A 15,871-nucleotide genomic window follows, 5' to 3' on the forward strand; every position below is an offset into this window, starting at 1 on the left:
TTTCGGTAAGCCCTAAACTAAACAGCACAACGAAGGTTGAACAACACAAACATACCAAAAAACTGAACCATATTTGCAACGCAACGGTGGCTGGCAGTGTCCGTCACGGACCGAGTCACCCCCCAGCACCGGTTAGCAACATGGTGGTTAACGAACGGATGAAACAGAAAACGTTTATTGTTGCGCTTCAATTTTAGTGTTTTTTTTTCTATTTTATTGTGAACGAATTGTTGCTTCACCAGTGGTTGCGAATAATGCTAAAGCATGGATTCTCCTCGATCGAGAACAATTTAATAAATAACCTTCAGGTAGTGAAACGGCAACCATTACACAAGATTAAGTAAAAGAAGTCTAAAACTTTACCTCATATTAATTTCATTTCTAACATAGTCAACTGGCAATACTTCTCAGAATAAAAAAAGAACTAAAACAACTACAAACCCAAACATCACATGACGGTTTAGCGGAAAAACTTGCGGTTTTCTATGTTTTTTAACTGTGTTCGTTCCCCTTTTTATGTTGCTCAACGACAACAATTTCATGCTGGCAGGTTTTGTTTAGTAACGTAGTCCCCAGTACGTGACCGGCATAACGCTACGGTTTTAATATTTGGAAACACCGTTACATGAGTGTTTACTAATTGCTATCACTCAATTTGTCACACCAACACATGGCACATTGGGGGGGGGGGTGTAAAACTCTCACCCTGCCAACCAATGGACGGGCCGAGGTGGACATGTTGCATCCATGAAATTAATTGGAATTTCAAACGGAAACAAAACAAAAAAACAACAACAAACAGGTGAAAAATTGTACGCTTATGTGGTATGGTGTTGCGGTTTTCCAACATTGCGCATTGTTCAACACAGTTTAATTAGTTCACCTTAGTTCGAAATCGTACGCGCACGCCATTTGTTGTGGCAGGAAAATTGTGTAATCATATGAAAAATGGTGAAAAACAGAGGAAAATTTGTTTTTGTCAAACAAAATTTTGAAAGAATTAAGGATTCAGGAACAATATTCACGTTCGACTGAGGATTTTTGTTGTGAAAAAAAATCTGTAACAACTGTTTTTCTTTACGTCGTTTTCAAGGTCATAATTTGTTTACTATTTTTAATAATACTTTAAACAAAATTGGAGTAAATGGAAAATTATTGCCTTTCACAAATAATCATAATTGAATTTACTCTTTACAAAACTTAGAAACAAATTTCCGTTTCAACTAGTAGCGAATGTGTTCCACAGATAGGAACCATCCAAAAAGCCGGTATGCAGGCATCCAGATCAGGCAGCCGAAAAACATTCATTCGGGATCCATTTGGCTCGTCCGTAAATCCGCATTATGATGGTGAATTGGCTTTTGTGCAATCTTCCTACGAACCGGTCGGTCAATCCCTCTCGCTGGCCAGCGCCAATGCGCATTCGTTAGTGACCGTATTTAATGTCAGCCGAAACAAACACTCACAGAAAAAAACGCAACTTCTATCCGGTTGGAGCATTACCGGCAGAGAAAAAAAAAAGAAAAGACCCACACAAAACCTCGGCACTGCAGAGTTGATTCATGGATGTGTTTCGTACAAATAAAAGTCAGCACTACGGTGGGGCAGATGGTTCGGTTTTTGCAAAAGTGATTCCTTCTGTCTGCATCGGACAGTGGACTGCACTCTTATCGCGATTCTCTGTCGCGTCCCTTTGCCATGCAACGACCTGCTTCCGGTGGGGTTTCTTTTTTGTTTTTCACCCAAAAACAAACGGAAACGGCGAACCAACACAGGTCACCGTTCTGTCTGGTTGGATTTGAAAAATTGCTTTTCTACGAGCATTAGCCAGCATCATTTTGTATCACCTTCGCCAAAAAGGGTTTTGTGTGCCCTTCCTGTTGGCCGAGCGAAAGGGCTACAAACAAACCCACACTGACACATGCTTTTTCGTATGCTCAAGGAGAGAAAAATTGAAAATATTACATTTCTTCGTTGGGATTGTTTGGTTCGGTCAAAAATTTGCTCGAATAAGTCCGAGCGCTTCGTCCTGGCGAATGCACCAACCGTCCAGGAATGATCTTAAAGAAACCTTAGACAAAGGCAAGGTAAAAAAATGAGTAAAAGGAAAACATAAACGCATAGAGGAGAAATTATATCAACAAATAAGTAAATAAAAAAATGTTCAGCACTTTCGCTTGTTACCGGTGTTACCGAGGATGAGATTTTTCCCCCCATCCAATAGCGATGAGCTTGAAAAATGGGCTACAAAAATGCCTGCAACGGACTATTCCCGATACGATGTACCGGGTACGCGGAGGAAAAACGGATTCAAAGTACGAAAATTTGCTGTGTTTGAATTTGCGAAAATTTGCTGTGTTTCCATTTTTCTCGCTTTTCGGGGATGGAAAATAAGGTTAACTGGACGGACAGGACAGGTGAACATCTGGAAAATCCAATGATAAAACGAAACATTGGATTCGAAAGCACCTTTTTGAACGTTCCTTAACGGGGTGGCACAGGAAAACATAACCTCACTATCATGCATTCGTTCTACCGATCGAGGATCGTGTTGGATACATGTGTGCTTTTAGCTTTACTCTTCAGTTTCGCAACGCAACGTACATATGCGTAGAACCGTTGGTACGGAGGTTGTTTTCCATCGATTCTACCCGATTTTCCCCTTGGCCCCTTTTTTCCCTCACCGACCGAGTTTCCCAATCAAAAAGTGATTGATCGATAGTGCCTTTGAGAGTAGTGGAGAATAAAATAGTGTCCGACGTTGTGTGTATGGGGGAAATGCTACACCAAGAGTGAATGAATGTGAACGACGATGGCACGGACCTAGCAGCGCAGGTGAGAATGCTTTACCGGCCCGGGTGGCGGTACTGCCGGGTTGGTTGATCGGATTGAGAGCTTTTCCTTTCTTTTGTGGCTCTCTTTTGTGCGACTGTCTAATCAATATTCGCTCATTGATTGAAACAGACAAGGCAAATGGGGGCCCTCCTCTAGCCCCGGGGCGGCCGATGATGAAAATAAAGACCGATGAGGAAAAGCGCCCGTAACCCAAAACGGGCCGGGCTGGAAGAAAATTTCCATCACCGTGAAAAGCGCTCACGTGAAGCAGTATGAGAAATCGAACCGTCCCGCACTATCGGGATGGAAATAAACCCCCCGTTTCGATGCTTCGTGCAGTGGAAAATCGATCGAAAAATGGGTTTCACCTGGTAGCCGTCGAAAGCTTCCCTTACTTCCACCCTTCTTTTCTACCATCCTTTTCCATCAACAGAACACCGATTGGCTGACAGTAATGAAGAAACGTTGCGGTAAATGATACACCTCGTACCACGGTTTTCTGCCCCCGAAAGTTAAGGGTTTACTTTTACTTTACAATTTTCTCCAAATCAAGTATCTTCTCGTGTCAGGATTTTTGGATCGGTATTCTACCCACCCACCCGTGTTCGTGCGAACTTGTGCACCAGATTGGCGGTGAAGCGTAACGGTTTTTGCGATTGATTCAATCAAAGTGGCGATGGAAAGTGCTTTACTCATCCGCCATGCGCCCTCTGGTGATGGTGGTGGGAAAATAAGGAAAATTGGTACCTTTTCCTTGCGTGTAGCAAAGATAAGCGAATGCAAGTATGTGAGGTAGGATGGTATTTTCCACATCGTAACTATTGCATGCAGTATTGGATGGTGAAAAATTAAGCAACACGAAGTGTGCATTTTCAAATCAGTGCCAGTGCATGAAGATCCATTTTGCCTTACCTCCAGCACTGGCGTTTTTTTTTGCTTTACCTCCAGGTGTTTGTGATTTACAGATTTTGAAACTAGTTTCATTATACGTGATGTATGAGTTGTACAACCTGGAGATGATTTTAATCAAACACCTTAAGGCACTTTTCCCGCCAGAACCTTAGGATCCAATCAGTGCAACAACAAATTCCATGAAGTCTGTGATTATTCCTGATACAAACATAATTAAGGGAAACGTTAAAAATTCCTTAAAGCGTTTTGTCTCTGCGGCTTTTCGATAGCTTCTAGGTACGAAGTTAACAAACAATTTTAAAAACAACTTTGAAGCCCTGCGCACAATGTAAGTGAACTCCCATTCGTGGGAATTTTATCTTCACCCTTAATGCACTGTCAATATTCATAACGTTTCGGCTACATTTCAGCATCACATTCCAGCCCCTACTGAAAGGTTCCCCCGTGTGAATATTTTGTCAGTTAATATTCTGATCATTCAACCTTCAAACAGTGTGGGCGGGTTTTTGATGGTTTGAGGGGGATGGGCCCAGACCATATTTTTGATAATTATCTCAAAGGACGTGCGTTTCGTGACCTCGTCGGTAATGGGCGGTATGGTGATTGGTAATATATCCCCCGTGTGCTGAGTTTTACACGGCTCGTACATTCATTAACCTCCTACACATCCTCGTGTGATGGTAGCTTTCAGCTGAAAATGTCATCGGATGGAAATCTTTTCCATTCCCCGGCCAGTGTTATAATATACCCGAAGTCTTAATTAAGGACACTCTTTTACTCTCTGTTCATTATTTTTTTTTTTTGACTGCCCAGTATCGACCCAATACCCAGCTCCAAATGGAGCGCTAGTTAAGTACACACACAGGAGAAGGAGAAAAAAATGTGTTATTTCGAGCTATGGGCAGGACATTTCCATTCGTTTTGCATTTAGGCTGTGAAGGAACCATTAATCAACTCGAGCATGCGATGAACCATCGACCGGCCCTGGCTGTTGATGAACCGTATGACACATGAATGCGAAAAGCCATCCCCACGTCCATCCGATTGGGTGCAGCGTCATCATTAATATTTTGTTACTTCATCATTCCTCATTTTCCCACCCGGCGTGGATGTTTGTGTTGTTCTACCTTTTCTTCCTTTTGTTCTCGATGGTGAAATTTGAAAAGCAGGGCTCAGCTAGAACATATCAGTGCGAGCCGAGAGCACCGGGGCTCCGGGTGTACCTCTGTTTCCTTTTTTGGGTCCGTTGTCTGTTTGTCTGTCCCAAAACTGTTTTTCGGGGTGACGGAACGGACACCCCGTTCAGCACATTATAGGCGCCTCCCTCCCCAAAAGTAACATGCCTCGTCAGCAGCAAACTTACCGTACGAAAAATACACACAGCTCTGCTCGACAAAAAAAACCCAACCCCAGGAATCCTTTAGCAAATGGTTTCGGCACAAATACCGACGTTCCGGGACCATCATCATCAGCAACTTCGGTACCGCAACAAAAAAGAGCGGTATCGTTCACGTCCTTGCTGGTGCTGTACCATTACCCATTTCGGTTGTCTAACTTTTTGGGGGAAAGACCTGTAACTTTGACTTACGTGCCCCGGTGGCTTCAGTGACTACGCAAACAAATCCTAAGCGAGTGTCAGCACGCACGCCTGCACGTACGCAATTTCTAAATACGCAACACACCGGACAACCTATACCTGCACTCACACACTGTACAAACACTCGTGTCCGTTGGGATTTGTTTCGGTGAAAAGTATGCCGAACCTGCTTGTTGCTCCAGTGTTTTTGGGAAACCTTTTGGTGGGTGTCTTTTCGTTTCTGTGCTCGAAAACAAAAAACCTGTTCGCTGCGAGGTTGAAAAAGTGCTCGATTTTGTCTCCCTTTCTTTCGCAAAACAAAAAGCCCCCAAAATATCTGTGGGACCTTTGTGGGACGGGGTAATATATAAATACACCTTACCGAGATCGTCGCTTTGGCACGTAGTTGAGTAAATATTTTTGAGAAGCTTCATCATTCTTCCATGCAGCGAAACAGCTGCTTCGTACAACTGGGCGAGGGTGTCTACTGTACACATCCATAAATTGGACCATAAGAAATCCACCCTCGCCTTGGAAGCCCTTTTGCCGGAATGGCAGAAAGCAGATGTTCCGAGGAGCGGAGGAGATGGCATTCACGTTAATTGAGTTAAGCAAATACGGTCTGTTTCTTTCATCCATTGCTGCTGGAGAACGTTATCGATGAGACAATATTTATCAATCAAATTCAATTGAAAGATCATCGAAGATCAACTGTAAGACGAACAGCAAGGGGAGGAGGGGGGCGGGGAAGAAATAGCCACCTCCGGGCCAAACACAATTACCAAGAACAAATGATCATCTCGCCCCGGTATGGTTACCGTGCCAAATCATGAAATTGTGTCACTTCATTCACCTCCGAAAAGAATAAAACTCCAAAAAGGAATTGCCACTACACTGAGTGCAATAAGTAGCGGGGGAAGAAAATTTTAACGCATTTTAAAATGAAATATCAAAATCGAAAAGGACTATAAAAAGTTCTGGTTCTGGCCTATTCCAATCGGTCTGTACACACTCAGTCAAGTGAAGATGAATTAACAATTAAATTTAATGCTACGTTCCGCTAATTGGGCTGCTGCTGCGAGAGTGTGGGTCTGGTGTATTTTTTTTTTGTTACGTTGGTCGATATTTATCGAATCTATGTACGGACACCCCGTGGCATCCGTAGCCCGTGGGGTGATGTGAAAAAATTAATTAACTCAATCCACACGATTGCACGAGCACGAGCATATGCGATACGATGTTTATGGGCGATTTGTGCCGTTTCTTCAGGCGCTAGAAGATAAACGTACCCCGCGGTCAGGATGCGAAGGGAAAAAATGGTGTTGGAGAATTAAATTTGTACTTCGTTTTCTGCGCTGTTGTTTCGTGGAGTTTCATGATTTTTTTAAGGCCCCACCGTTAAGACGTGGGCAAAATACTCCCACTCGAAATGTACTGTTTTGGATTAAATGTGTATAAAAGCGTATCTAATGTATAATGTTACTCTTGGGTGAAATCTATTAGTACCTCTTACCTGTACAGCTGCTAGCAGGTGCAAATAAACGGGAGAGAGAAAGTTGATGGTATACAACATTGAATAGATATGTATGACACTCACCTCACAGCAGAGCGGAATTGGAATAACGTGTACATTGGGATACGCGGTGTATTTGAATCCTTTCGTTGACAGACATGTACCTATCAGCTTCCATTTCAGAATCCATTATCTCTCATTCCAGTGGCACATACTCTCTACTTCATTTGTCAATCCATCTGTTCACTTTCATTCCAATTGCTTCGCCAACCTGGCTGATCAATTTCGCAACCAGCGATTCCACCACCTCTGTATCGATGCCAATATCAATCTGTCAGCACTGAATATAAGGTGAATAAGGGCTTCCTCATTCTTTTTTTCCCGATCGTCCAATTTCCACTCACCGAACACCGGGTGTGACTGAATGCACCTTCGTGTTGTGTTTGGATAATCTTATTTAGATTAGTAGAGAGATGTTCTTTCAACTACCTAACCCTATTTGGTTGTACAGCAGCATTGAACTGCAAACAACCGGCAAGCACATGAAACGAAGCATAAACTTGCCACAGATGGAAATTGGAGTTGTTGAGTTAAGAAGGGGTAACAGCAACAAAAAAATACGCACGAGAAATACCTGTCAATTCCCACAATGGCAATAATGCTGACAGTTCAATGCACTGACGTACGCCAGCATCACACGCTTTCATCAATCACGGTTCAATTGAATGTTCACGAATTGAAAAGGAATTGAGCGATTTGTACGAACATGGCCGCCTGCCGCTGGTCATGAGCCTGCATTTGATTTGAGTGAGTTAAAATAAGTATTAACATGATGTTTGGAGAATGTTACGCATTTAAAACTTGATGCAACATATTGTTCTTCTTCGCATTTTAAGAATTTCATTTTAATAACTAATACTCCCAACACTACAAACTGCTTCATAATGTTAGAAGCGTCCACATTCTATGCAACTTCAGAAATCGGAGAAATGTTGGGCTTCAAAAAGCCGACGTGTTATGCAATTTCGTCAAGCTCCTGGACGCTGGATCTTTCCAAAGCGGATCATCTGGGGGACTTTTGATGTTCGCATGTATGACATTCCAACACCGGGAGCTAGCGGGAATGAAAAGACAAATGTGAAAATCTGCTGTAGATGAGCACCATGATGTGTCCATGATGAGTACTTTGCTTAGTGCAGTGCTTCAAACGCGGTGAAACACACAATAAATAAAGCTTAATCGTGTCCGAGCTGTTGTCCGAGGACCTCGGGATATTGAAGCAACAAACGATGCAAGGATGGATTTTGTAGACTGATAAGGGTGAGATGCATTTGGAACAAATTCCGCTTGACGATGCTGCCCCGAGAAAATAAAGTATATCCCACAGCGCCTTAATTCTTTTCTGCTTGGGTTGAGCTACGGGTTCGTTGGTCACTGTTTTGCGGGATGCGGTTGCGTACGATTCTTGTTTCTTTAATAAGAGTATTATCATCGTCGTCATCCGTACCGTTGTGGACGAGGCACACATTCCTGTGCCCGACCGGATGAACCGGTGAACAATGATACTGATGCTCGGTGATCATGATGCTAGAGCGACGATGATTGTACTTTCGTAGCGGTCAGAACTGGTCCAACTGTACACTAAAAGCTCCACTTCCTGAGTGGCATCAGTCGAAGTTAGTTCTTCGACATTGGGGCTTGATTCTTTTCATCACGACAGATAGTGGTTGTGCGACGTTAAGTAGCTCGTACTGCACCAGACCAATGTGAAGTGAGGTCTGTGGGGTTTGGAATCGTGAGTTTAATTAGCCACGGGTGGAAGGAATGTATGTTTGCGATGGAACGTAAAAAACATTCCAGACACACATTCCGCCAGCAAAACGCATTCCGCTCTTATTGCGATCGTTGGATTTTGGAGCATGTTTTTACCGAAGATAGGCTCCCGGGGAAGTGTCGCGCAAAGTGAACACGCAAATCCCAACCAATTGTGTACACCTTGGGTAAAGGCATTCCGTTCAATGCATTCTTTTTTGGGGTGGAAGAGCAAGATTTTGGATCGGGAACGAACCGAAGCTTGAAAGCAAAATACGTTGATAAGAGCGAATTCCTGGAGCTTGCAAATGGAGATGTTGTTCTCAGTTTGAAATGAGAAGTCGCGCTTGGTAAGCGCCCGTAACAGCAGTGAAAATCTCGAGACGCCATCGTCTACGGGTAACGATAGCTGTAGAAGATATGGTATATAATGGAAATAATTCATCCCTAATTAAGAGCCCACGAACGGCGGCACGCAGAGGACATTTGGGCAGACATTGCAACGTGGAAAAGTGTGCTTTATGCTCGAAAAGAATGTCCCGACGGACAGCTAACCTGAAGGGGCGAACGATACTTGTGAAAGAGTGTTTAGAGGACATAGTGAGCAGCGTAGGTTTAATTTTCTTTTCGCAAGTATTTGCCCGTGTCCGAGAGGCACTTGTTTCCGGGTTTTTGGCACAATGGAATGGAGATCCTTTGGTGTTCGCCGTGCGTTGTCCGCTGCGGAGGAAAAGATTAATAGCCAACCGACTCAACCGGCGACGGTAGAAGGTGAGCATGAATGTAGCACATCGCTCTAGTGACATCCATCCGGAAAGTGTGCGGCCGTATAGTGGCAGACCGGTAAAATAGTAGCTGCTAATCGGCTTAAAAGGTCCAGCACTGGTTATTACACGCCTTTAGACGGATAAAACTTTTCTTCCATTAAAGTGGAACGTCCCATCCGGTAATGGGCGTTTTTGGCCTTTGTTACAATAGAAGATCTTAATATAAGAATGAATTTTAGCAGACAGAAATGATTTGTTTAGGATTGTTTAAAGTTTTTGAATTGGCTTTTTATGTGTATAGTGAGATGAAAAATAATACCGGCATACACGAGTCCATAATGTTTAGTAAAATAAGTAATATAAGTATTATTTTCATGTTTCAATTAAATCGAATGTAATTTATACACAATTGTACGTCATTTTAGAACGAACAAATTTCCCTCTTTCCTAGGAAAATTAGTTAAAAAAAAATACAAAAATACGCTAGTTACTGAGCTATATTAAACCATTTCTCTAAAACCCAGTTCCCACGCAGGGACACACACTGGAAATGGAGGCGTTGGTTGGCTTTGATACAATCAACTTCAATTGAGGAATTAATTGAAGAGAAATTCATTTTATGTGTTGAACCACATTGGTTCCAGATCGTTGGGCATATTGGGCTGTCCATTCCGGGTATACACCTACACCTGCAATGGTCTCTGTCGGTGCCCGTAGCTTCCAGCGTCAATTGGATTCTAATTTTGCAATCATCTCCAACCTCTGTACCCTAACCTGACCGTTCCACTTGTAAGTCACAAAAACTCATGCTACAAGTTTTTCCAACATTCGGGAATGTCGATGGAACAGTTTTGCTCTATTTTCACTTGTCGTTGATTGCGCGTGTGAGGCAGGAATCTTTCCGCTTTTAATTACAAAAGCACACGTAACGGTGGCGGGAACCATGGGTTGATGTTTGCCTCGATGGTTTTGCGAATGAAACTGCCAACTTCTAATTACCGGGGCAGTGAGAATACTTCTTCCATCGATCAATTCGGTCGGTGGCTTTTTTTGCGTGTGTCGTTCTTGATTGTGAATTCTTTGAACAGTTTTCGAATGCAATCGAAATGAAGTGGCTACACTCGGAAATGGGAAATAAAGATGTCAATTACTCTGTAAAAGTAATCAAAACTTGTGCTGCTGGTCTATACTGTTTAATTTTCTGGAAAATCGTTTCGGATGGTTGACTTGTTGGGTTTTGCAATTTACACACTTACCCATTAATTTACTTACATTTTTTTTTCTGATTTTATTATCTCAAAATTGTTCGTGAAATAATTTCCTTCAGAATATGCATTTTAATTTAACATTAATAATTGCTATCAAAACAAGTGAACTGTATCCTACGCTTTTTTGGAAATAATAAGCAACTTTTATCTGTATCTATTTCTGATCCACGTATGACACTTTCCACGAGACCTTTATATCCAGTTCCTTCTCCATCTAGCAAAGTTTAAAGATTGCAATGATGCAATTCAAAAACAAAACATAAACGATATTTTCCCCCTTGCTGTACAGCCGTGATTCACTGGTTGGATTTTGTTCGTCCTTCGTGGCCATCCATTCACATTTCCACAGTACCGTACTTGAGTGTACGAGCTGCGCTGATAAAGCAGAGACTTTTGAGTTCACTTCCTGTTCTGGTTTGAGAGGTATTCTTTTTTTTCCTGTAGCCGTATAAAAGCCGGAAGTGGTACTATCGTCTCTGTGTTTGTGTGTACGAATGTCTCTCTAGGGTCGAAAAATGTGTTCCATCAAGAGTGGTGTGGTTGGGAAAAAAATATTTTAATATTCACGCCCAGGATAAAGCAAAGTGTGTAGCATAAAGGAATAACTTGCAGCAGCAGGCATTATGGCTTGGTGGTTTTTTCGGCCAACAGCTTGCTAGTTAATTAATTTTTGCATTGCTTGAACACTTGATAGAGTGAGTGATAGATATAGTGACAGGGTTGAACTCATATCCTTCAGGTATGTTAATATTAGTCAATATAATATTAAGTAAATTAACAAAGTTTGCTTTCGTATAACTTATTTTAAAAAATCGGACAACCTAAGCTATATGATAAACGTGATCGAACAGCAGAAGATAACATGATCGATACATATTTACAGTTTTCAGTGATATACTAATTTTAACCTCAAAATCTCTGATTCTACCTCCCAAAAGCAACGCGGCCAGCGTACATGTTTTGCTAAGCGCACATTAATCAAAATTATAATTCCACCTCTCGTCGCGATCGATTCGAAACGGCGAAACGATGAACGGATCGTTCCGATTGTCGATGCAGTTTGCAGCACTTATACAGTGCTTATATCTTGTTTAGAAGCGCAACATGATTAATGGTAATAGTTTTATGATCAAACCCGGAGCGACTTTGAATCGGTCAGCATGTTCGCTGGCAAAGAATGTTCATTTATCATCCGTGCGGAAAACTGGTGCTCCATCGTCTTCGGCAATCGGAACGAATACAGTTACAGTTTTCGTCACATAAATTTAATTTCCTATGCTTAAAATTGCAAGCGACGGAAACTAAGGCTAAACCTTGTCTGCAAGCAGGAAAATTTATGCAAGTTGGATAACAAATGACGAAAAGATGCTCAGACAGAGTGAATTTTTTTAACATGGTTTCTTTTTGTGTGCTTGTTCAATAAATTAACGAGTATCAAACAAGCTTGGCAAAATTCCAGTATGAATTTTGGGAAGAAAAATATAAGTCCAAAATACTGTTTTAGGCATTAACTAAAACCGTTAATGCCCAAAACAGTATTTTGGATTTATATTTTTCTTCCCAAAATTCATACTGGAATTCATACTGGTACGAATTTTGTTTTTATTAATATGCTTTTAGTAAGTTTTATTTCCTTGAATTCCCTCCGTAGCCTCGTTTACTTTGTAATTTTTTCAAACTAAATAAAAATATTTCACAATGTGTTTGTTTATTTTTATGAATAACCCATAAACCTCAAGCAAATATGATTGAAGGGAGATCGAATAAACCTGTTCCGTCAACAAAACACGCGCGTAGGAAAGTTAGGCTTAGCATTTACTTGGCTCTAAGCAGAACTCGCTTCTCTCCCACATGAATCGGATAAAATTTATGCAATTGATTGATACGTTTATGGAGCAGCTTTTGTTTTTTTTTATATAATTAAACATGTTTTTAATTTTTTTCCATTTATATTTAGACTACCTATTTCTAGTAGGGAAACGATCAGTTTTATTTTTTTTTGTTGCTCTTTTTAATTGAAATGACTTACACACATTTTATAGCACATTTCAATAGTTGCCACCTCCAAGGCGAAGCAAGTAAAAAAAAATCACGAAACTAAATATGCAAGTGGCGTCCGGGTGTGTAGGGCGTTTGTAATGAACACCGACATCATCCAGCAATACGGAGCTGCACTGTTCCGCAACGCCAACGGCACAACACACACGCGCGAAACATCGATGCACCGTGCCACAACTGCAACGTTGATGATCGATTGCGTTGCACTACGCTACGTTGCGGCCGCGGAGGCGCATCGTATTTCGTTACGTTATTTCTAAACCGCGGCCAGTTCACACTAAAGGCCCCTTTTGTGTCGTCCCTTCCAATGGGGTTTACCTTGCAAAAACCCACCAGCGTGTTAACCAGCGTGTGGTAAATGCATTGGCCATCGAGTTTGCTCCGTTCACCAGGTAGGAATTCGCAAAGTCTTCCCGGTGTGGGATGCTGGGGCCAGCAAGGGGAGTTATTAGGGTTGCCGCGTATATGGGAATCGGTTTTTGACACGTCACAACTGACAACACCTGTGCCGAATTGGCGCGTCCATTGCTGCGTTGTGAAGTCGTTTAGCGGTGCGGTACCGCAAAACGGTACGCTAATAATAAACCCCCCCTCTCTCACCATGGTGAGTTCCACAGAACCCTGGTCGGTGAGAACGAACGCCCAAATCAAGTTCGTACTGACCTCCCCAACCGGTACGGGTACGGGTACGGAAGCACCTCTGGAAAGGGTCGTACCAGACCATCCAGGGTAATCGTTAGCGCATGAGTTATGATGAAGATTTTCGGGCAACAGGTTCCTCCCCAGAAGTGTCGTTCGTGCACACCGGGAATGTTTATGATGCCGCTAAAGTACTTTGCAAAACTGCCCCAGATTTGAGGAGTTTTTTCCCCGTGTTTGCTTGCTGCTCCATTTTTTTTCGATCGTTCGAATATGAAAGAAAACGGTCTTAGTTAAAATATATCTTAAAATTGTTAAAGTCATAAACTTTAGTATGGTATAATATGGTATGAGATTACAGTACCTCCAGCAACAGCTTCTCACCTCACCGACTCTTCCCGATTGGATTGCTAGAATTATGAAATGTGCCATCTGCGTTTTGTAGTGTGACATCCGTCGTGGTCGATTTTCCTACCATTAGTGTTGTGTCGTCGTGCCGCACTAACATTAATTATTTGACGAATTATGGGAAATCATACGGTCGTATCTGCTCTCCCATGGGTTGAAATGGTTTATGTGCGCTGCATTCACATAATCTACGTGCGAGTTCTCACATATCGAGGCGACAAGCAGCTGGACGATCGCAGCGTGGCAGAGGTGGACCGTAGACGAGGTTAATATGGCACGATGGCTTAGAGTTAATCCAAACCTTCATTGCACTGGATCGAATTAATTATACAGATCTTAATCATAACATTCCAACGGCAATCAGTACAGCTTGACCACAAGGGTTAACCCACTTTGCGACGGCTAGTGCAACTGTAATGGATGACGGTAGTAATTATAGAAGGATTATGTTCAGTGGAATTTCGATCATGAAATCTGGTATAATTTAAATATTGAAATCGTTTTTCTTTTCCTTTCTACTACTTTAAACTAATGAACATTTTTTCCTCTGTTATAGGATCGACACATGGTGTTCGATTCAGTGGCGCGTCAGTAAATTCCGTCACCATTTCGTCGACCGTGGTGAAACGCAGGCCAGCGCCGCAGATTACGGTAGCGAGCGGCCCGCAGGTCCTATCGCCGAAGCGACTCCGCACGACCGCGCTGCCCGGCGTCGCGGCGGCTGCCCTTCCGGCCCTCGGCAACTGCCTCGTCCCGGCGCATCCATCGGCCGCTGCCGCTGCCGCCGCCGCCGCCGCCCTGCTGCAGCATCAGATCCATCAACATCATCATCAACAGCAGCAGCAGCAACAACAGCAACAACACCTTCAGCAATTACACCATCAGCAATCGATAAGCTCGGACGTACAAACGCAGCAGGTACAGCAGCAGCAGCAGCAGCAACAGCAGGTTCAACAATCGATCTCACCGCAACCGAACCAAGTTTCCGTATCGGTTGCTAGTGCACTAGCCGGCCAATCGCCGCTGGCTACGAATCCGACCAGTAGCACCGGAACACCTGCAGTTGGGGTTGGGCAGCCGCCGATGTTTAGCTCGCCGGTCGTAGCACAGTCGAACGCCGTTGTCAGCAGTCCGTCCATGAACGGTGCGCTGAACGTGAACGCAGTAAACGCAGCGAACAACAACCACACCGGACTCGGACAGACCGGCCAGTCGGCCACCGGCAACCTCAAGATGGACAGCTCGATGGGACAGATGACACCGATGGCACCGTTGGCATTGTCGCAAAGTATGGATTCCGTTAATACGGCCAGCAACGAAGAAGAGGTAAGTTTCATTTCAGTTTGTTTAAATTTTTCCTTTGCGGGGAAAACTCAGAAAATTGACAGAATTGGAGTTCTTTTAGTTGTGTTCTAAAATGATACATTTACGAAGATCTCAACTGCAGATAGATTTACCTGACAGACAAATTACTAATCTGGAATGGCGATATGAATTCGTTCACATAACTAACGACTTGCATAAATACCGCAACGTGCTAAAGCCAAGTCTGCGAATTAAGCGTTTTCCCTCCGCCTCGGCGGTGCATAAGCCGCAATACATCGCGAATTATATCGAACATTGGACACACATGCCAAAAGAGACCTTTTGCTTCGATTTGGCGTCCGGCATCGTGTCGCTCGGTGTCGCTGGCATTATGGCGATCATCATGACGATTGTGTGGACGGTCGCACCCATTCTCTCTAATTCAATCCTATTTTTAAAAAAGATTCATTCCCTTTCGGTCACAATCGACTATAAATATTGGCGGCACTGCTATAGGAAAGCGGCCGCGGCCGATGACGCGAGCATTTTGCGAAGTGGCCACAGTGCCGAAGGGTTGAAAAATGGTTCCACAGCATCGAACTGTCCGGTGGAGTACTACCGGGGTATGCGCGGTGCAATGGACGTCTGTAATTTTAGAAATTGGTGTGTGTTTCGCCCATCATCACCGTTGCTTGCTGTGCAAACCTTGCCCAGTTCCAAATGCTGCTCAGGTTGCAGTTGTGCGTCCCTTTTTCGATCGGTCGCGGAGAAGATCAGT

At 43.1% G+C, this 15,871-nt stretch overlaps 1 protein-coding gene across 1 annotated transcript in view; it reads left to right on the top strand.

Annotated features, from left to right (window-relative positions):
- LOC125761024 (uncharacterized) overlaps positions 1-15,871 on the top strand; it is a 151,638-nt gene that overhangs the window by 20,130 nt on the left and 115,637 nt on the right. Inside the window, exon 2 of the mRNA XM_049421758.1 lies at positions 14,345-15,114. Coding sequence (XP_049277715.1) covers positions 14,872-15,114 — 243 coding nt within the window. The 5' untranslated portion in view covers positions 14,345-14,871. The remainder of the gene's footprint in view (positions 1-14,344; positions 15,115-15,871) is intronic.

Source organism: Anopheles funestus, chromosome 2RL (genome assembly GCF_943734845.2).
Source record: "Anopheles funestus chromosome 2RL, idAnoFuneDA-416_04, whole genome shotgun sequence".
NCBI classification, from domain to species: Eukaryota; Metazoa; Arthropoda; class Insecta; order Diptera; family Culicidae; genus Anopheles; species Anopheles funestus.